Raw genomic sequence first — 22058 nt, forward strand, 5'->3', positions numbered from 1 at the left:
GAGAACAGGCGGCGGCGGCGGCGTGTCGCCATGGGGCAAAATGGAAGGCAGCGTCGGTAACACCTGGGGATGAGGCGAGCCAGTAGATGGGTCCCCAAGGCTCTGACCGGACGGCACCGTCGCTGAAAGCAGACGGGGAGCGGCAGAACCCGTGCGACGACAGAGGCGCAGCTGATTGAGATGCCGACGCACCTCACCAGAGGCCCCCAAAACCAGATACATAGCGCGGCCGAGGCACCGAAGAATGCGCCCTGCGAGCCAATGCCGTGAACCGCGATAGTTGCGATAGAATACAACATCGCCCGGAGCAAAAGCAGGAGTCTGCCGCTGCACAGGAACCTGATGCGGCGGATGCAACCAAGACATCAAGGTTCGATGAGGACGACCGTGAAGCAACTCAGCCAGTGAGCGACCATCGCGGGGCTGAGAGTGATACGAGGACAAAAAGAGCAATAACGCTTCCTCCCGAGAATGCGACTCTTTCAACTTCAACTTCTGTGACTTGAAAGTCCGGACCAATCATTCAGCAGCACCGTTTGACTGAGGCGAAAACGGCGCGGATGTCAGATGTTGAATACCATTGGCCTCGCAGAATGACTGAAATTCTGCGGACATGAATTGTGGGCCATTGTCGGAAACTATAGTCTGCACACGTTCAATGACACCTTGTGATTCCAAATCGTGTGAGGTTCTTGCGACCTCATCACGCAATGCGTGGGGAACATTGCGCGCTCTGAAAAATTTCAGTTGCGCATTTACTTTCAGTTCCAAATGTGCTTCATAGTTCTTAGCGCAACCAAGGCCCGGTGCAAAAATGTCTGCAAAGTCGTCACATAGACGAGAAACACTGGCTGAAGGCACAGTCTGGTTCACTGATAGGACCTGATTCACTATAGACAAGTTAAACAACTGAAATAAATCTAAACCAAACAAGTTCACTGCAGAAGAAGAACGAAGTACGTAAAATGACACAAGTTTTGTTTGTCCCTTGTATGTTGCAAGAAGGCTGCACTGTCCTAACACAGGGATCGTGTGACCTGAATATGTAGTTAGCTGAACATTTGCGGCACGCAACGGAGGAGCGCCTAGTTGTTTGTACGTGTCTTTATTGATCAATGAAACTGCAGCTCTGGTATCGAGCTGGAATGGGATCACGTTGCGATTAATGTCTAAGTCTACAAAAAGTTTATTGTCCTGCTGACAAGAGCGACTGTCTCGTGCAATGTGAACAGACACTGGTACAGAATCACTTGCCAATTGACGTGATTTCCGGTGATGTCGACGTACACTTTTTGTGGGACGCACACAGTCACTTTTAGAGAGAGTGGCACTGGGTGGAGTGGAATTAACTACATGAATTTCCATGGGCGAAGGTTCACGAGCCTGAGTATTCTTGGTTCGATTCCGGCGCGAAGCAAAGGGCCTGGAATGGTTTTTAGTGTCCGATCTGAGCTTTTTCTGGTAAACACTCTGAACATGTCCTTTTTTATTACAGAAAAAGCAAATAGCTTGGCGTGAAGGGCAATTCTCACGTGAATGTCTAGTAGCACACCGCGGGCATGATTTTAGTACTGCATTTGCATGCTGGCGCAGGACACGTGGCTGCACAGACATGCGCGAGGGCTGTTTACAGTTCCGTGCAGCTCGCCCGGCGGGCCGGTTAATGTGACACACAGCTGGCAAAGTTTCAAATGATTCCTGAGCAAAGTCAAGTGTGTCTTGCCTATCCAATATGTCTATCACTTGTTGAAGGGAGGGATTGACTAGTTTCAAAATTTGCTCTCGTATACGAACATCAGAAACGTTCTGTGCAATTGCATCACGTACCATAGTATCTGAATAAGGGAGTCCACATTCACACTCAAAAGCACAATCCCTGGTAAGGCCTTGCAAAGTTGCAACCCACTCCCTATTAGTTTGACCGGTCGTACGTTTTGTACGAAAGAACGTATACCGTTTTGCAACTACATTGACTGATTCCTTGAAATATGCATCTAATGCACACAAAATTTCGTCGCAGGACAGAGTTGCTACGTCGCGTCGGGGAAATAATTTCACTATCACACGGTACGTTTGCACCCCTACACACGCCAATAAATGAGGCTGCCGCTCGTTACCTTGAATTCTATAGGCGGCGAGATGAAATCCAAATTGGCGTGACCAATCCGTCCAGCTTTCCATCGCCGCATCGAATTGTCGAAACTGGGGTGCAACAGCATGTTGTGGCTGCGGTAGCAGTGAAGTGGCGGCTGCCGCATCGGTTTGCATTGCACGCTGACCCTGGACAAGCTGTCCAAGGGCATCCAATAACGCCTGCGTCTGCTGATTCTGCAAGCGATAAAATTCGGACAGTACATCTGGAGATTGTGATGAAGCCATGACACAAATAAATTAGAGCAATACGAACGCAAAATCCTCTTTCAAGCCTCGTCGCCACTTGTTATATTGCTAGAGAAGGCCGAAATGCACGCTATAAGCTCACGCAGGATGGCGTGAGGTCTGAAACAGGATACGTAATGAATGCTATAAAGAAAAGTACGTAGCTTCTGGAATATTTAACTTTAATCCATCATTTGTATACATCGTTCTTGATGAGACATGCTTCATACGATAACTATCAATTGCTATGGCGCCTTGCTAGGTCGTAGCCATTGACTTAGCTGAAGGCTAGTCTATCTATCTTCTCTGCAAATAAACGAGGCTTCGTCAGTGTTGCATCGCTAGCTAAGTCGTCCGTACAACTGGGGCGAGTGCTAGTAAGTCTCTCGAGACCTGCCGTGTGGTGGCGCTCGGTCTGCGATCACTGACAGTGGCGACACGCGGGTCCGACATGTACTAATGGACCGCGGCCGATTTAAAAGCTACCACCTAGCAAGTGTGGTGTCTGGCAGTGACACCACACAGCTAGCTCTCAGCATGGCTCCACATCCCTGTCTGTACCTCCAGTACCTCATTGACACTCTACCTGCATGTCTCACAGCGGTCCACACTGAAAAGTGTGGTATTCAGGCTTTTGACAAGTGGTCACATTAATGTTCAAAATGTCCTATAGCATTACGTGTAAGTGAGTGAATTATGCTATGAATATAATAGAGGGAAACATTCCACGTGGGAAAAATATATCTAAAAAGAAAGATGATGAAACTTACCAAACAAAAGCGCTGGCAGGTCGATAGACACACAAACAAACACAAACATACACACAAAATTCTAGCTTTCGCAACCAATGGTTGCCTCGTCAGGAAAGAGGGAAGGAGAAGGAAAGACAAAAGGATATGGGTTTTAAGGGAGAGGGTAAGGAGTCATTCCAATCCCGGGAGCGGAAAGACTTACCTTAGGGGGAAAAAAGGACAGGTATACACTCGCACACACACACATATCCATCCACACATACACAGACACAAGCAGACATTTGTAAAGGCAAAGAGTTTGGGCAGAGATGTCAGTCGGGGCGGATGTACAGAGGCAAAGATGAAGTTGAAAGACAGGTGAGGTATGAGCGGCGGCAAATTGAAATTAGAAATTAGCGGAGATTGAGGCCTGGCGGATAGCGAGCAGAAAGGATATGCTGAAGGGCAAGTTCCCATCTCCGGAGTTCTGACAGGTTGGTGTTAGTGGGAAGTATCCAGATAACCCGGACGGTGTAACACTGTGCCAAGATGTGCTGGCCGTGCACCAAGGCATGTTTAGCCACAGGGTGATCCTCATTACCAACAAACACTGTCTGCCTGTGTCCATTCATGCGAATGGACAGTTTGTTGCTGGTCATTCCCACATAGAACGCTTCACAGTGTAGGCAGGTCAGTTGGTAAATCATGTGGGTGCTTTCACATGTGGCTCTGCCTTTGATCGTGTACACCTTCCGGGTTACAGGACTGGAATAGGTGGTGGTGGGAGGGTGCATGGGACAGGTTTTACACCGGTGGCGGTTACAGGGGTAGGAGCCAGAGGGTAGCTGGTTACCAAGCCCCCACCGAACAGCATGCCACCCTCCACCTTAAAAAACTATCCAATCTCCTGGTTTCCCACCTCCGGAAAGGCAACTCACTCACCCTTCACAACCTTTCCAGCAAACCTCAACCTCCTCTCATTGCACACAAACCCAGTCTCTCCCATCTACTCAATCTCCCACTTCCAGCTCCACTCCCTCCAAAACCTCAAAATTCCAATCAACGCAATCTGGAACCACAACACCCCAATTCAGTAGTTAATCTTTCCTCCAAACCTCTCTCCCAATCCGAAACCTCTGTCCTATCCAAAGGCCTCACCTTCAGCCCCACTCCCGGATTTAACCAAACAGCCCTCGTCAAAGATTTACTGTCCTACACCCGTACTCTCTGCTGGAAATATCACTTTGCCACGAAGAAAAATGATCCTAATCCTACTCCTAATGATCCAACTCCCCAAGACACTATCCAAATTGAACCATGCCTGGAACAGTTCCGTCCTCCGTCACAGCGGGACCCACCTCCTCTTCCTCAAAATCACCCTCTCCTAACCTTCCAGGAATTTCTGACTTCCAGCCTTGCCTCTCAATCCTTCTTAAAAAACCTTAATCCTACTCCCAACATCACCACTGCTGAAGCCCAGGCTATCCGTGATCTGAAGGCTGACCGATCCATCGTCATTCTTCCGGCGGACAAGGGTTCCACAACTGTGGTACTTGATCGTCGGGAGTATGTGGCTGAGGGACTGCGTCAGCTTTCAGACAACACTACTTACAAAGTTTGCCAAGGCAATCCCATTCCTGATGTCCAGGCAGAGCTTCAAGGAATCCTCAGAACCTTAGGCCCCCTACAAAACCTTTCACCCGACTCCATCAACCTCCTGACCCCACCAACACCCCGCACCCCTACCTTCTACCTTCTTCCCAAAATTCACAAACCCAATCATCCCGTCCGTCCCATTGTAGCTGGTTACCAAGCCCCCACCGAACGCATCTCTGCCTACGTAGATCAACACCTTCAACCCATTACATGCAGTCTCCCATCCTTCATCAAAGACACCAACCACTTTCTCAAACGCCTGGAATCCCTACCCAGTCTGTTACCCCCGGAAACCATCCTTGTAACCATTGATGCCACTTCCTTATACACAAATATTCCGCATGTCCAGGGCCTCGCTGCAATGGAGCACTTCCTTTCACGCCGATCACCTGCCGCCCTACCTAAAACCTCTTTCCTCATTACCTTAGCCAGCTTCATCCTGACCCACAACTTCTTCACTTTTGAAGGCCAGACATACCAACAATTAAAGGGAACAGCCATGGGTACCAGGATGGCCCCCTCGTATGCCAACCTATTCATGGGTCGCTTAGAGGAAGCCTTCCTGGTTACCCAGGCCTGCCAACCCGAAGTTTGGTACGGATTTATTGATGACATTTTCGTGATCTGGACTCACAGTGAAGAAGAACTCCAGAATTTCCTCTCCAACCTTAACTCCTTTGGTTCCATCAGATTCACCTGGTCCTACTCCAAATCCCATGCCACTTTCCTTGACGTTGACCTCCACCTGTCCAATGGCCAGCTTCACACGTCCGTCCACATTAAACCCACCAACAAGCAACAGTACCTCCATTATGACAGCTGCCACCCATTCCACATCAAACGGTCCCTTCCCTACAGCCTAGGTCTTCGTGGCAAACGAATCTGCTCCAGTCCGGAATCCTTGAACCATTACACCAACAACCTGAAAACAGCTTTTGCATCCCATAACTACCCTCCCGACCTGGTACAGAAGCAAATAACCAGAGCCACATCCTCATCTCCTCAAACCCGGAACCTTCCACAGAAGAACCCCAAAAGTGCCCCACTTGTGACAGGATACTTTCCGGGACTGGATCAGATTCTGAATGTGGCTCTCCAGCAGGGATACGACTTCCTCAAATCCTGCCCTGAAATGAGATCCATCCTTCATGAAATCCTCCTCACTCCACCAAGAGTGTCTTTCCGCCGTCCACCTAACCTTCGCAACCTCTTAGTTCATCCCTATGAAATCCCCAAACCACCTTCCCTACCCTCTGGCTCCTACCCCTGTAACTGCCCCCGGTGTAAAACCTGTCCCATGCACCCTCCCACCACCACCTATTCCAGTCCTGTAACCCGGAAGGTGTACACGATCAAAGGCAGAGCCACATGTGAAAGCACCCACGTGATTTACCAACTGACCTGCCTACACTGTGAAGCGTTCTATGTGGGAATGACCAGCAACAAACTGTCCATTCGCATGAATGGACACAGGCAGACAGTGTTTGTTGGTAATGAGGATCACCCTGTGGCTAAACATGCCTTGGTGCACGGCCAGCACATCTTGGCACAGTGTTACACCGTCCGGGTTATCTGGATACTTCCCACTAACACCAACCTGTCAGAACTCCGGAGATGGGAACTTGCCCTTCAGCATATCCTTTCTTCTCGCTATCCGCCAGGCCTCAATCTCCGCTAATTTCTAATTTCAATTTGCCGCCGCTCATACCTCACCTGTCTTTCAACTTCATCTTTGCTTCTGTACATCCGCCCCGACTGACATCTCTGCCCAAACTCTTTGCCTTTACAAATGTCTGCTTGTGTCTGTGTATGTGTGGATGGATATGTGTGTGTGTGTGTGCGAGTGTATACCTGTCCTCTTTTCCCCTTAAGGTAAGTCTTTCCGCTCCCGGGATTGGAATGACTCCTTACCCTCTCCCTTAAAACCCATATCCTTTTGTCTTTCCTTCTCCTTCCCTCTTTCCTGACGAGGCAACCATTGGTTGCGAAAGCTAGAATTTTGTGTGTATGTTTGTGTTTGTTTGTGTGTCTATCGACCTGCCAGCGCTTTTGTTTGGTAAGTTTCATCATCTTTCTTTTTAGATATATTTTTCCTGAGTGAATTATGCTAACCATACATTGTTCTATTGCTGTGGCATCATTGTAAAGCACAGTACCAAATATATTATCAAAAATACAGATTACTTCTCACTATAAAGATGGCACGTTGAGTTACAGACAGGCACAACATGTGAAGACTGTTCCAAATTGAGCTTTCAACCAGTGCCTTCTTCAGAAAGGAAGATGTGTTCGCATTCACACAAGCAAGTTCACCTCATGCATACATGATAGTGGTCATTACGCAATGATTTGTGCAAGTTAAAAATTAGCACACGATCGTATCTACATATTTGCATAATACTTTTCTCATGATGTGTGATCTTAAGCTTCCCTGATGAATCAGCTGTTTGTATTGTTCTCTGGTGTCAAGTCAGATGCAGTCTTTTACAAAACACAATATTTCAACAGAGTATTTGTCCTCATCTTCAGGTGATATAGAATGAATGTCTTTGCTACGTCATGCCTCCTGTATACTCGTATTGTTCCCCACCTTTTCTCTCACTACCTGCCTGCGTACTGCATTAGGTGGAATGGTGAACACAATAACACATCACTCTTAAAAGCTGAGATGTCTGTGTGATAGGACACAGTTCAGAATTAACTGACAAATTTGAAGCAAATAAGCTGTCCTTAATGTATGGATTGGAAATAAAGTTATCTGCAAGACTTTTCAAAAAGTAAGGGCCATTTGGTAATTAAAAATATACTAGCTGAAAAAGCTTTTATTGGCACTTTTAGTTTTCTACAGACCTCCTTCACTTTTACATGTAATCATCATTTGCTTCTAAACACTTCTTGTAACATTGCACTGTCTTGTAAAATGCCTGTAACATTGCACTGTCTTGTAAAATGCCTGTGTATAGACATTCTCCACCTATAAATTGAACCAGTTGACACTGGCAATTTTCAGTTCCTTACTGTCTTCCAACTGTTGTACTTCAAGCCATTGTTTCAAGTGGAAGAAGATGTAACAGTTACTTTGTACAAGATCAGGACTACGGGGTTTCCAGTGCGTAGCGTAAAATAATAGAAAATAAAGGCTCTTTACTCCAGTGTGGTTTGTTATGATTGTGAGCATACCATGAAAAGTACTTCGTGATATTGTCTTTGCTTTAAACACATTGTAGGTTAAAAATGCAAATGGTAACTTTAATGACTTCACTTTTAAATAGATTGAGCAGAATTGCCTTCAGCATTTCTATTAAGTGTGCTTGCGGAGCTGTGGAATTATTACATAACATGCAAACCTTTTCTTTGAAACATGATCTCTGTTATTTATCTAAGGTGTCTGGTTTGATGTATATGTAGACAATACAGATTTTATTTGGCCAAGTTCACTGAATATCATTTACTTAACGTAAAGTAAAATTTCTCTGTTCCAGCTGCTATAATGTAATGTACTCAGCATATGAAATCTGGTAATAGTGAAAGTTGAAGCAAAATTTGAAAATTCTTATGACTATTATTCAGTATTTCATTAGATACTAAGAATTTATCACTTCTCGTTAGCAAAACTTGGCTCTCTGAGCCGTATTCAACAAAATTAATATTATGCGCTGTAATGGTAACCAACAATGGGAATAGTCCACTAATCTTAATGTTGTACTACCTAGGAAAGGACACTTCTTGTACACAAACAGAAGAATATTATCTTAAACTTTACAATAATAAATATATTTTCAAACACAAACCAGGAAATTATTAATTGTTACAGACATTGAGAAATATACCTTGATCCAGATGTTAGTGCATCCATTCATTTCAGCAGTACTAGCCAGAGGGATGAAAGATTTCATCAAATAAAAAATTTGCCATATTGTTTTTGTGATGTCTTTGTTCTTTTCTGTGCAGTCAAACGCACACACTACTCAATTTTATGTCTTTGGTTCAATTCACCTTGCAAATTAAGCATGAGAATATTTAAGGTACATTTAATGTCTCTACTAAAGTCAATTGCAGGAGACAGTACAAGCAGCAACATGCATTGTTGTAGAGTAGGAATCTTCCAAATGACATTTTACCACAGTGTCAATTTTTGATGGCTTTTCTCAGTTTGGTTACACGTCAGCTGTAGTTGTTGATCCATGTTCCCCAAAATCAACCAGAAGAATGCCCATTATGCCACAGAAAATGTTAACCATCATGTTTTGACTCAAGTAGGGAAACAGTTTGAATTCATTTGATTTGGGTGAAGTTGACTGGTGCCATCGCGTTGATTGTCACTTTGATTCTGCATTAGTGTAGGATATACCTGTTTTATTACCCGGAACAATCTGAGATTACAAATAATCTCTTTCTCATTGGTAGCAGCCCCCAAAAAAATTTTCTCCTTGTTATTCTTTTTGTTGATCCATAAGCATATTCAGTAAGTTGTGGTATCTAAACTTTTCTGTGGGAGTCATGTAGAAAGTGGCATGTCCAACATGAAGAAATTGATCAGCTGGTTATTTGTTCAAATAAATTAAAATGTAACTAAGACTGCAAATTCTGTAGTTTATTCAGATCTCGAGGTCTCTGGTCTCCTCCAATAGTCAAAGCAATGACATTTCATCACTTTTAAAGTCTCAAGACTATTGTCTACCTTTCATTAACTACTGTAGGCCCATGAACTTTGCACAGGTCTTGTGGAATCTGAGTAAATGTAGATTCTTTGCACTCAAAAATTGAATTGCAGCACGCATTCCTCTGCTTCTGAATGCAATGGACCCTCATGTGGAGGTCCCAGGTTCAGTTCCCAGTGCTGCCAGAGTTTTTTCCTTGGTGGAGGAACTGGACTGGAGTGCACTCCACTTTGTGATGCCAATTAAGAAGCTTCCTGATTGAGAGGTAGCGGCTCCAAGGTCTGAATGTCGACATTGACCGGGAGTGAGGTGTGCTGGCCTCGTGCACATTCACATTGCATCCAGTAATGAATTGCTGAGGGTGACATGCTGGTCAGCTGACTATCATGTGGTCTTAAGGGCCTAATTGTGGGATTATCATGTTTCTTAATTCCTCAAGTGGCAAAAGCAAAGAGTTTTGAAGCTGTTGGTTTCACCCTCTGCGTTCTAGGCGCTTCAGGCTGGCACTGCGCGACCGCTACAGTCGCAGGTTCGAAACCTGCCTTGAGCATGGGTGTGTGTGATGTCCTTATGTTAGTTAGGTTTAAGTAGTTCTAAGTTCTAGGGGACTGATGACCTCAGATGTTAAGTCCCATAGTGCTCAGAGCCATTTGAACCATTTTTTTCACCCTCTTCCAGGCAACCATGGAATCAAAATGATGATTTCTGTAGGTTCATAAGCAGTCAGTAGATAGCACATCATTCATACAACTTTGTGAGGAGTTACTGCCGTTTAAATGTAATCAGCAATAAACATTTAAATATAATCAATACTGTTCAGATACATCCTGTTGTATTGACACAATACTCTTGATATTTAACTTATTGTACTTCACACATGACATAGGCATACAACATCTGAAACTTCAGTAGTGTGTGTGTTTGTCAGTGCAGTAATTCATTGGAAAGAGGATTCAAGGTACATATAATTGTGAATTTAGTTTCATTTTATTGTGTGCAGTGTTGAATGATCAGTACTTCTCATTGTTAAAAGTCTTGAAACATGGTAGTGGTGTGTTGCATGTTTTGCACTTATGTCTTGTTTCTTGGCACAAAATTTGTATATTTATCAGGTGTTCAGTAAGAAATATGAGAAAAGATGAAATAATGATTGAATCATTCATTAGTTGACATTGTGCCTTGAATATGAATAATGAAATATGCTGTTAAATAAACTTTCTTGTGTTTCTCAATAGAATGTCTTGGTAAAAAGTGCTTGTTTTACATGTGGTGTAGTGACACACTTAGATTGTTCTTATTCAGAACGAATATCTACTGTGTCTTTTGTAGAAACAAATGAATAGTTTGTAATACACAGTTTTGTGCATGGCTTAGGACTGTTACCTTGACACTATATACAAGAGTCATCACAATTATGAATATTGAGGAATTTATCGTTGCTGTCACTTTTCTTGGTTTTCTTCCTCTGCTCCACACAGATGCGTTGTCATCAATTGTATATTTTACTCCAATTACATAGAGCAGAAAAGTAAAGAAAACAGCACCTTTATATCAGTCTTCACAAATAGTTGGTCACTATTTGAAATCAAAAACAGAAACAACAGACCACAACAGCAAATGAGCATATAACCCCAAATAAAAGGCCAAAAATCTGAACAAGTACTAGGATATTTAGATAGAAATGTGGCTGTATGTGCCAGCGTGTACACAATACCCAGGTAACTGAGTGGCAGTGCTTTTGAAAAATCCGTAATATACATGGCCATTTAGTGTGATGAGTAAACATGTCTACAGCAGAGGAAAGTCATTCCAGTGTGATTAAACACATGCTCCGCATTTGGGGAATAATGCAGACCAAGTCAAAAAGTTAATCATTTTAAGTGGTGACCCACAACAGTGGCAGAGTATTACAATAATCTTAGCTCAACTCTGGAGCAAAAGAATAAAGTGTTCATAACAAGATCCTATCAGTATTCGCATTTGTCGATAATAATGGAGTGAGTAAATAAATTCCTAACAGGAGTACAAATTTAGTTCATTTGAACAAAATGGAAGAAAATAGGAACCTGATAGTGTAAGATGCTGTAGGAAAAGCACACGATTAAAGAAGAAGAAGAAGAAGAGAAGAGAAAAAAGATGGGCGTGCATTCTTATATAGAACAAAACACAGATAATAATGATACACCACGCACAATATTCTGGGCATACATATTAACTGACTTCCAGCGCAGTTCATTGACTTAGTGCTTAATAATTTGATAGAAAAAGAAAATAGTATGTTATTACATCGCGGGCAGGGCACAACATTCTAAGAACCATGTACTGAGCCGGCCGGAGTGGCCGAGCGGGTCTAGGCGCTACAGTCTGGAACCGCGCGACCGCTATGGTCGCAGGTTTGAATCCTGCCTCGGGCATGATGTCCTTAGGTTAGTTAAGTTTAAGTAGTTCTAAGTTCTAGGGGACTGATGACTACAGCAGTTAAGTCCCGTAGTGCTCAGAGCCATTTGAACTATGTACTGAACGTTAGAGCGATGCTATGTCGTAAACCAACTAATTCAGACACAATACTTTATTTACTAAGAAAACTATTTTGAGACACTTGTGGTATATATAAAATGTAAACATCATTGTATTTGGTCTTAGTTTAAGTTTATGGAATGGTACTGAAGATATTACTTGCAAGTGCACATTGAGGAGCAGTGACTTAAGTTCTTGACAATCACACACAGCAGGGCTTGGTGCTGTCACAGAACACAGTTTCACAGATGAAAATGACAACTTGATGTCGTTGTCAACATTCCTGGTACACTTGGAACCTCGATAAGGCTGCTAGATCCAAACTGGTGATTTGGCTGCAGTGCCCTAACAGTACAGGCAGTGCAACATGCCCTCTTCAGTTCTCGTACATTTACCACCACACTTGGAAGAGATGCAAAATTGATACAGTTGACTGACTCCTTGGTTGATGTATCTACATCCGTGGTAGGCAGGATGTTAAGAATTCACACAAAATGCTTAAAGGCAAAATAAGATTTGCATAATAAACTTGAGAGAAAGTGAAAATGGCACAGAACTGCCTACTATTAATACCTACATAAAATTTCCTGGAATCTTCCAAGTATTAGTTTAACAAGATATTTCTAGGATTTTCCCAGAATCTGCAAATATTAAATGGCAAATACTGGCAGGAAGGCAGAAAGGGACCGGTGTATCTGTAGCAGTCTAATAATTAGAGCTGGCCGAAGAAAAGCTGTGTCAATATTTCACTGAAGTTATTGGAAAATTATAGATAGACTAATTATCAATGTATTTTGAATATAAAAGTGTTCTTTGTTTATGTTTTCAGAATTTAAAAAGAAAATTGACTACAGTCAAGTTGTTAATGAGGAATGTGGAAATGCTCACAACCTGCAAATATCAACAGTTGATTTGTCTGTGACAACATCGAATGTTTATCCCAACTGTGAGCAAGAAGGAGAGCCACATATGAAAGTTAAAGTTGGTAAGACACAAAATGGCTCTATACGTGTTATGTGTTTATCAGTAGCACCACCCTTTGTCTCTCTCTCTCTCTCTCTCTCTCTCTCTCTCTCTCTGTCTCTGTCTCTCTGTGCATGTTCCTATATTCCTCTCTCCCACATACCACATGCATTAAATTTTTAACTGTATCACTTTTTTGTAGGACCTCCAAATGTGGGATACTTTTCCTTTTTAACTGAAGGCTGGAGCTCAGAACAAGGAAATGACAGGACAATTCAGAATGAGCTCAGCGTACGAGAAATTAATATTAATCCTCTGAAAGTTGTGGACATGCCTGAAGTAAGTTATAAAATTTATAAATTACACATAATTATATCATACTAATCTATTTTATATTTTTAATGTGAAAATTGTGTTTTACATGCTTTACAACACAAAAATGGATAGGTAAAAATAATCTACTTACCCAGTGATGGCAGGAGAAAATACATATTAAAGTTATGGAAATGTGCACGCTTGTGGAGCCAGTGGCTTCTTCTTCTGGCAGAAGGGTTGAAAGGAAAGGAAGAGAGATGAAGGAAATGGGGAAAGTTATGGGAAAGTCAACCAGAATCCTGAGACTTACAGGACAGCATGAGAAGGAAAGACTGATTGTTGGGGTCTGCAAAAGCTTGTACATTTCCATAACTTTAAATGTACTTTCTCTTCCCACTGCTTGGTGAGAAGATCTTTTTTTTTCTATTCAGTTATATTTTAAAAATTGATTATTTTGTTGGTGTATTAGTTTTTACAGTATAAAATCATTGCTTCATTTAATTCTGATGATTAGGAGTCACACACACACACACACACACACACACACACACACACACACACACACACACACATGTCAAGAAGTACCTGTCTTGGTACAGGTGGGTGGCATATCTGTAATGGGAAGTAGACTGATAACCATGCCAGACCCTCTACACAGTGCTTCTGTAACCCCAAAAATCCTTGTGTGTCGACTAACCAACATCAACTATTAGTTCATTTACTCTTCTTATCCAACCAGCAATATCGTTTTTCTGGACTTTGACTACCTCTTGTCATGTAGCCGGCCGGTGTGGCCGTGCGGTTAAAGGCACTTCAGTCTGGAACCACGTGACCGCTACGGTCGCAGGTTCGAATCCTGCCTCGGGCATGGATGTGTGTGATATCCTTAGGTTAGTTAGGTTTAATTAGTTCTAAGTTCTAGGCGACTGATGACCTCAGAAGTTAAGTCGCATAGTGCTCAGAGCCATTTGAACCATTTTCTTGTCATGCATTGAAATGGGGGTTACCTTACAAAAACTTACCCTGCTGAGCCAAAGTGATGTTCTCTCACTAAGTCAACATGTACAGTATTCTACTTGATGCCAATACTAGTCTTGATCCCAGTCTTGGATATCACAATTAACTGTACTGTCTATAACCCAGATGCAGAAGCTGCTATATACCCACACATCATTTCTTGTTGAAGTCTTGTTGCAGGTGTTTCCTATTTAGATCTATATACATACACTGCGAACCACCATATGGTACATGGTGGAGGGTACACTGTATCACTGTTAGTCATTCCCATTCCTGTCGCACTTGCAAATGAAGTGCAGAAAAAAATGACACTCTGTATGTACAAGCTCTTGGTTCTCTTATCTTGTCTTTGTAGTTCTTATGCAAGAAATACATTAATGGCAGTAGAATCATTCTGCAGTCTGTCATAATGACCAGTTCTGTAAACTCTCTCAGTAAGAATGTATTCTTTCCTCCAGTGGTTCCCATTTGAATTCATGGAGTATTTCCATGGTACTAGCATGTTGATTGAATCTGTTGTTGTTGTTGTTGTTGTTGTCTTCAGTCCTGAGACTGGTTTGATGCAGCTCCCCATGCTACTCTATCCTGTGCAAGCTTCTTCATCTCCCAGTACTTACTGCAACCTACGTCCTTCTGAATCTGCTTAGTGTATTCATCTCTTGGTCTCCCTCTATGATTTTTACCCTCCACACTGCCCTCCAATGCTAAATTTGTGATCCCTTGATGCCTCAGAACATGTCCTACCAACCTGTCCCTTCTTCTTGTCAAGTTGTGCCACAAACTCCTCTTCTCCCCAGTTCTATTCAATACCTCCTCATTAGTTATGTGATCTACCCATCTAATCTTCAGCATTCTTCTGTAGTGCCACATTTCGAAAGCTTCTATTCTCTTCTTGTCCAAACTATTTATCGTCCATGTTTCACTTCCATACATGGCTACACTCCATACAAATACTTTCAGAAACAACTTCCTGACACTTAAATCAATACTGGATGTTAACAAATTTCTCTTCTTTTGAAACGCTTTTCTTGCCATTGCCAGTCTACATTTTATATCCTCTCTACTTCGACCATCATCAGTTATTTTGCTCCCCAAATAGCAAAACTCCTTTACTACTTTAAGTGTCTCATTTCCTAATCTAATTCCCTCAGCATCACCTGACTTAATTCGACTACATTCCATTATCCTCATTTTGCTTTTGTTGATGTTCATCTTATATCCTCCTTTCAAGACACTGTCCATTCCATTCAACTGCTCTTCCAAGTCCTTTGCTGTCTCTGACATAATTACAATGTCATCGGCGAACCTCAAAGTTTTTATTTCTTCTCCATGGATTTTAATACCTACGCCAAATCAAATTTTTCTTTTGTTTCCTTTACTGCTTGCTCAATATACAGATTGAATAACATCGGGGAGAGGCTACAACCCTGTCTCACTCCCTTCCCAACCGCTGCTTCCCTTTCATGTCCCTCGACTCTTATAACTGTCGTCTGGTTTCTGTACAAATTGTAAATAGCCTTTCGCTCCCTGTATTTTACCCCTGCCACCTTTAGAATTTGAAAGAGAGTATTCCAGTCAACATTGTCAAAAGCTTTCTCTAAGTCTACAAATGCTAGAAACATAGGTTTGCCTTTCCTTAATATTTTTTCGAAGATAAGTCATAAGGTCAGTATTGCCTCACGTGTTCCAATATTTCTACGGAATCCAAACTGATCTTCCCCAAGGTTGGCTTCTACTTGTTTTTCCATTCGTCTGTAAAGAATTTGCATTAGTATTTTGCAGCTGTAGCTTATTAAACTGATTGTTCGGTAATTTTCACATCTGTTAACACCTGCTTTCTTTGGGATTGGAATTATTATATTCTTCTTGAAGTCTGAGGGTATTTCACCTGTCTCATTCATCTTGCTCACCAGATGGTAGAGTTTTATCAGGACTGGCTCTCCCAAGGCCGTCAGTAGTTCTAATGGAATGTTGTCTACTCCCGGGGCCTTGTTTCGACTCAGGTCTTTCAGTGCTCTGTCAAACTCTTCACGCAGTATTGTATCTCCCATTTCGTCTTCATCTACATTCTCTTCCATTTCCAGAATATTGTCCTCAAGTATGTCACCCTTGTATAGACCCTCTATATACTCCTTCCACCTTTCTGCTTTCCCTTCTTTGCTTAGAACTGGGTTTCCATCTGAGCTCTTGATGTTCATACAAGTGGTTCTCTTCTCTCCAAAGGTCTCTTTAATTTTCCTGTAGGCAGTATCTATCTTACCCCTAGTGAGATAAGCCTCTACATCCTTACATTTGTCCTCTAGCCATCCCTGCTTAGCCATTTTGCACTTCCTGTCGATCTCATTTTTGAGACGTATGTATTCCTTTTTGCCTGCTTCATTTACTGCATTTTTATATTTTCTCCTTTCATCAATTAAATGCAATATTTCTTCTGTTACCCAAGGATTTCTACTATTTCTACTAGCCCTCGTCTTTTTACCTACTTGATCCTCTGCTGCCTTCACTACTTCATCCCTCAGAGCTACCCATTCTTCTTCTACTGTATTTCTTTCCCCCATTTGTGACAATCTATTGTGATTGAATCTACTGGAAGTAGATCTAGCAGGACGCCTCTCAATTGCTTCGATTTCTTTCATCATTACAATCTGTTGGGTATCCCAAACGTTCAAGCAGTACTCAAGAATGGATCACAAAATTGTTCTGTGTCTGGTCTTCTTTATAGATGAGCTACAGTTTCCAAGAATTTTCCCAGTAAAATAAAATCAACCAATTGCTTTCACTACAATCGACCTTAAGTGCTCATTCCATTTCATGTCACTTTGCAATATTATGCCCAGATATTTAATCTCTGTGTCTGTGTCAAACAGCACACCACAGATACTGTATTCAAATGTTACAGGAGTGTTTCTCCTCATCGCCACTTTTATGTGATGAAAAGTAGCACCCCTTGTGAAAGCAGCCACATCATCTTCCAGTTGTACAGGAACTACCTTCAGTTTTGTGTGTGTGGAGAGGGGGAAGGAGGCACAGGGTAGGCAGGCAAACAGCTTTCTGACTGATATGGTGTGGCATACCAGGATTTGCTGTGTTGTGCCAATCTCTTCCTCTCAGAGTATCGTTTGCCCCCAACATACACAAATATTTATTGAATATATTCCAGTTTCTGTCTTTGCTTACAATTTCCATACTCAATAGCTGTGTTTAGGTTCATTGAAGTCTTCCCTGATGTCTTAAATATGTCATATCAACCTGTTCCATCTTCTATCTTTTATTTTCTACATATTTCATTCATCACCAATTCTGTTGAGAATCACCTCATTACATATAAGTGCACTTCATTAGAATTAAATTACTACACAAACATTAATGTCATAGGAAAGCTCTTGTAGACTGTAAATACTTAGGTATTAAAGGAGACCACTTACCGGAAAACAGAAGCATTGAGTTGTCCATAGGTACACAAAAGATAGAAAACTTGCTAGCTTTTGGAGTCATTACTCTAGCTTGTAGAAGGATAACTCTGAAAGCTAGCAAGGCTTCTTTCTTTTGTGTGTCAATGTATCTGCTCTGGTGAGTGGTGTACTTCAATCATGAAGTATTTACACCACCTTTTACATTGCCAGAGCAACTAAGCACCTACTGCTACTGCCAAAATGTGGCAAAATGCGAACATGACCTCTTGGTTGCTGAAAATGCACACCAGAATAGTGACTTCAGCAGCTGCCATCTGGAGACAGCTTCTCAGTACCACCTCCACTGGACCGTTTGCGTTGCAGCCATCCCTCAGACATAGCCACCATTACAACATTCTCTTGGCTTAAACATTTACCAGTCTCAGTTCTCTGCTACTCATCCTTATTCCTTTTTCCTTACCTTTAGTGTTCCCTCTCTTGTTATTTTGACATTGTGAGTCAAATGTGTATTAAAATTTTATTTTTAGTAGTGTTTGCAGCTGGATTTCAACATTTTTTGCCAAATAAAGTATGATTTTCCTGTTATTCCTGTTAAGTATCATATATGAAACAGACCATGTGCTGTTGATCTAATCAACTGAAAACAAGAAGTGCATAATTCTCTACATGCATTCCATTTCCCTTTTGTGAACACCTGCAAAATTTTGTTGGAGCTAATATTACTTCTCAGTTTTATTTTATATATATCTTTGCATAGTACTTTGTCTTTTTTATCCAAAGATTGTACTTTAGCATTTCAGTATCCTTATTAGGTTGGGGTGGGGATTATGCTTACCACATCCATAGAATTCATAAAACTATTAAGTTCCAAATGGCAAGCACCACAGGAATCACGGAGAGCACTGGCTATGTTGAGATACATAATATGCAGTGTTTCTGATGGTTTACATATTCTCAGCACCCCTGCCCAAGTATGACAATAAGTCAGTCTGCCACAATCTGGACACCACCACCTGGCTGAATACCCAAAAGCAGTCCGAGAAAAAGAATCCCAAGAAAAAGTCTGCCTTTTTGGCAGATAAAATCAGCTTTGTGCTTTTTTTATGCGTGAAGTGATGGTCCCATATCTCATCTGGAGAAATGAATTGGGACATAAAATCAGTTGCCTTCTTTATCAAATGTTCCAAACATTATTGAAGATTTGGTTTTAGCATTTGCTTTTGGGCAACATTCAAGAAATGCAGCACCCAGCTGACATAAAGCTTTCTGATGGTCTGTCTGATCATGATGCACAGCTAGTTACAGTATATGGTATACACTACTGGCCATTAAAATTGCTACACCACAAAGATGACGTTCTACAGACGTGAAATTTAACTGACAGGAAGAAGATGCTGTGATATGCAAATGATTAGCTTTTCAGAGCATTCACACAAGGTTGGCACCAGTGGCGACACCTACAACGTGCTGACATGAGGCAAGTTTCCAACCGATTACTCCTACACAAACAGCAGTTGACCGGCGTTGCCTGGTGAAACGTTGTTGTGATGCCTCGTGTAAGGAGGAGAAATGCATATCATCATGTTTCTGACTTTGATAAAGGTCGGATTGTAGCTAATGCGATTGTGGTTTATCGTATTGCGACATTGCTGCTCGCGTTAGTCAAAATCCAATGACTGTTAGCAGAATATGGAATCGGTGGGTTCAGGAGGGTAATACGGAACGCCATGCTGGATCCCAACGGCCTTGTAATCACTATCAGTCGAGATGACAGGCATCTTATTCGCATGGCTATAATGGATTGTGCAGCCACATCTTGATCCCTGAGTCAACAGATGGGGACGTTTGCAAGACAACAACCATCTGCACGAACAGTCAGACAACGTTTGCAGCAGCATGGACTATCAGCTCGGAGACCATGGCTGTGGTTACCCTTGATGCTGCATCACAGACAGGAGCACCTGCGACGATGTACTCAACGACGAACCTGGTTGCATGAATGGCAAAACGTCATTTTTTCGGATGAATCCAGGTTCTGTTTACAGCATCACGATGGTCGCATTCGTGTTTGGCGACATCATGGTGAACGCACATGTATTCGTCATCACCATACTGCCGTATCACCCGGCGTGATTGTATGGGGTGCCATTGGTTACACGTCTCAGTCACCTCTTGTTTGCATTGACGGCACTTTGAACAGTAGATGTTACATTTCAGATGTGTTACGACCCGTGGCTCTACCTTCATTCGATCCCTGCGAAACCCTATATTTCAGCAGGATATTGCATGACCGCATGTTGCAGGTCCTGTACGGGCCTTTCTGGATACAGAAAATGTTCGACTGCTGCCCTGGCCAGCACATTCTCCAGATCTCTCACCAATTGAAAACACCTGGTCAATGGTGGCCGAGCAACTGGCTCGTCACAATACGCCGGTCACTACTCTTGATGAACTGTGGTATCGTGTTGAAGCTGCATGGGCAGCTGTACCTGTACATGCCATCCAAGCTCTGTTTGACTCAATGCCCAGGCGTATCAAGGCTGTTATTACGGCCAGAGTTGGTTGTTCTGGGTACTGATTTCTCAGGATCAACGCACCCAAATTGCGTGAAAATGTTATCACATGTCAGTTCTAGTATAATATATTTGTCCAATGAATACCCGTTTATCATCTGCATTTCTTCTTGGTGTAGCAATTTTAATGGCCAGTAGTGTAGCTCCATACAGTAATGCAAAACAGTCCCCCAAAGTAGTGTGTTCAATTACCGATTTAACAACTGAAAATTTTAGGGAAAGCTTACAACAGTTAGACTGGGATGAGGTGTATGGGGAACCTTATGCTAATTTAAAATTTAACCAATGTCATAATACCTTTGTGAGTATACGAGGGCGGTTCAGAAAGTAACCTCCGATTGGTCACAGTGCGGGTTGTGGGGGGAGTAGCGGCGCCATCTGTGCATTCACGCACTCAACAGGTCAGTCGGCATCAAGCCGTGGTCGAGTGAACGTCGTACCTGCGCTAGTTTAGTTTTTGTGGCAGTTTGAAATGTGTGCTGCAATAGAAAACCCCGCCAAATGTGAAGTGCGTGCTGTCATAAGGTTTTTTACAGCCGAAGGACATTCTGCAGCAGCTATTCATCATGAGCTTTGTGCCGTGTACGGACCGAGACTTATGAGTGAAGGAGTTGTCCGTGAATGCGTACGTTTATTTAAAAGTGGACGAGAAAACGTTCATGATGAAGAGAGGAGTGGTAGACCATCATTGGTGACTGACGAACTCGTTCAGACAGTTGATGCAAAAGTTCGTGAAAATCGACGTTTCTCAATGTCGGAGTTGTCTACTGGTTTTCCACAGATTTCTAAGACTCTCTTGTACGAGATAGTGACAGCAAGATTGGGTTACCGTAAGTTCTGTGCACGATGGGTGCCCAAAATTCTTACCGACCACCACAAAACTCAAAGAATGGCCTCTGCATTAGACTTTTTGTCACGTTATGAGGACGAAGGAGAACCATTGTTAAACAGAATCGTGACCGGTGACGAAACCTGGATTAAGTACGTGAACCCTGAGACAAAAGAACAATCAAAGATGTGGGCACATTCAAATTCGCCTACCAAACCAAGAAAAGCCTCGCAAGATTTTTCTGCCAGAAAAGTGATGGCAACGGTGTTTTGGGATGCCAAAGGGGTGTTGTTGGTTGAATTCATGGAACGTGGTACGACCATTAATCAAGACGTGTACTGTGAAACAATAAAAAAGTTACGACGGGCTATACAGAACAAACGCCGTGGTATGCTGACTTCCGGTATCGTTTTTTTGCACGATAACGCCCGTCCTCACTCTGCTCGCAGAACAACGGCCCTTCTTGAGTCCTTCAAGTGGGACGTTATCAACCATCCACCTTACAGCCCAGACCTGGCGCCAAGTGATTATCACCTCTTCATGCATTTGAAGAAATGGCTCAGGTCACAGCGGTTTGATGACGACGAAGAGCTCAAAGATGCGGTCACAGGCTGGCTCCAGGCACAAGCGGGTGATTTTTATGCAGAAGGAATTTCAAAGCTTGTGAAGAGATACGATAAGTGCCTCAATCGCTATGGAGACTATGTAGAAAAATAGTGCAAAGATGTAGTTGTAAGATGTATATATTAAAATATTTTTATTTAACTTGGTGTATTTTTTTAAATCAACCGGAGGTTACTTTCTGAACGGCCCTCGTATTTGAAGACAGTTTCCCTAAGAAAACGGTGAAATATAATTGTAAGAAACCATGTAAAAAGCCATGGCCTACTAAAGGGATAAAAATACCGTGTAAACAGAAAAGGGAAATGTATCTTATTGTTTGGAGGAGTAATGATCCCAAAACAGTGAAACATTATAAAAACTACTGCACTGTATTCAGAAAA

The 22058-nt window shown here is 42.4% G+C and overlaps 1 protein-coding gene across 1 annotated transcript in view; it reads left to right on the top strand.

Annotated features, from left to right (window-relative positions):
• Nucleotides 1-22058, top strand: part of LOC124802792 (acylglycerol kinase, mitochondrial) — a 100643-nt gene that overhangs the window by 46912 nt on the left and 31673 nt on the right. The window contains exons 6-7 of the mRNA XM_047263794.1: nt 12774-12929; nt 13110-13246. Coding sequence (XP_047119750.1) covers nt 12774-12929; nt 13110-13246 — 293 coding nt within the window. The remainder of the gene's footprint in view (nt 1-12773; nt 12930-13109; nt 13247-22058) is intronic.

This window comes from Schistocerca piceifrons, chromosome 6 (assembly GCF_021461385.2).
Source record: "Schistocerca piceifrons isolate TAMUIC-IGC-003096 chromosome 6, iqSchPice1.1, whole genome shotgun sequence".
Lineage (NCBI taxonomy): Eukaryota > Metazoa > Arthropoda > Insecta > Orthoptera > Acrididae > Schistocerca > Schistocerca piceifrons.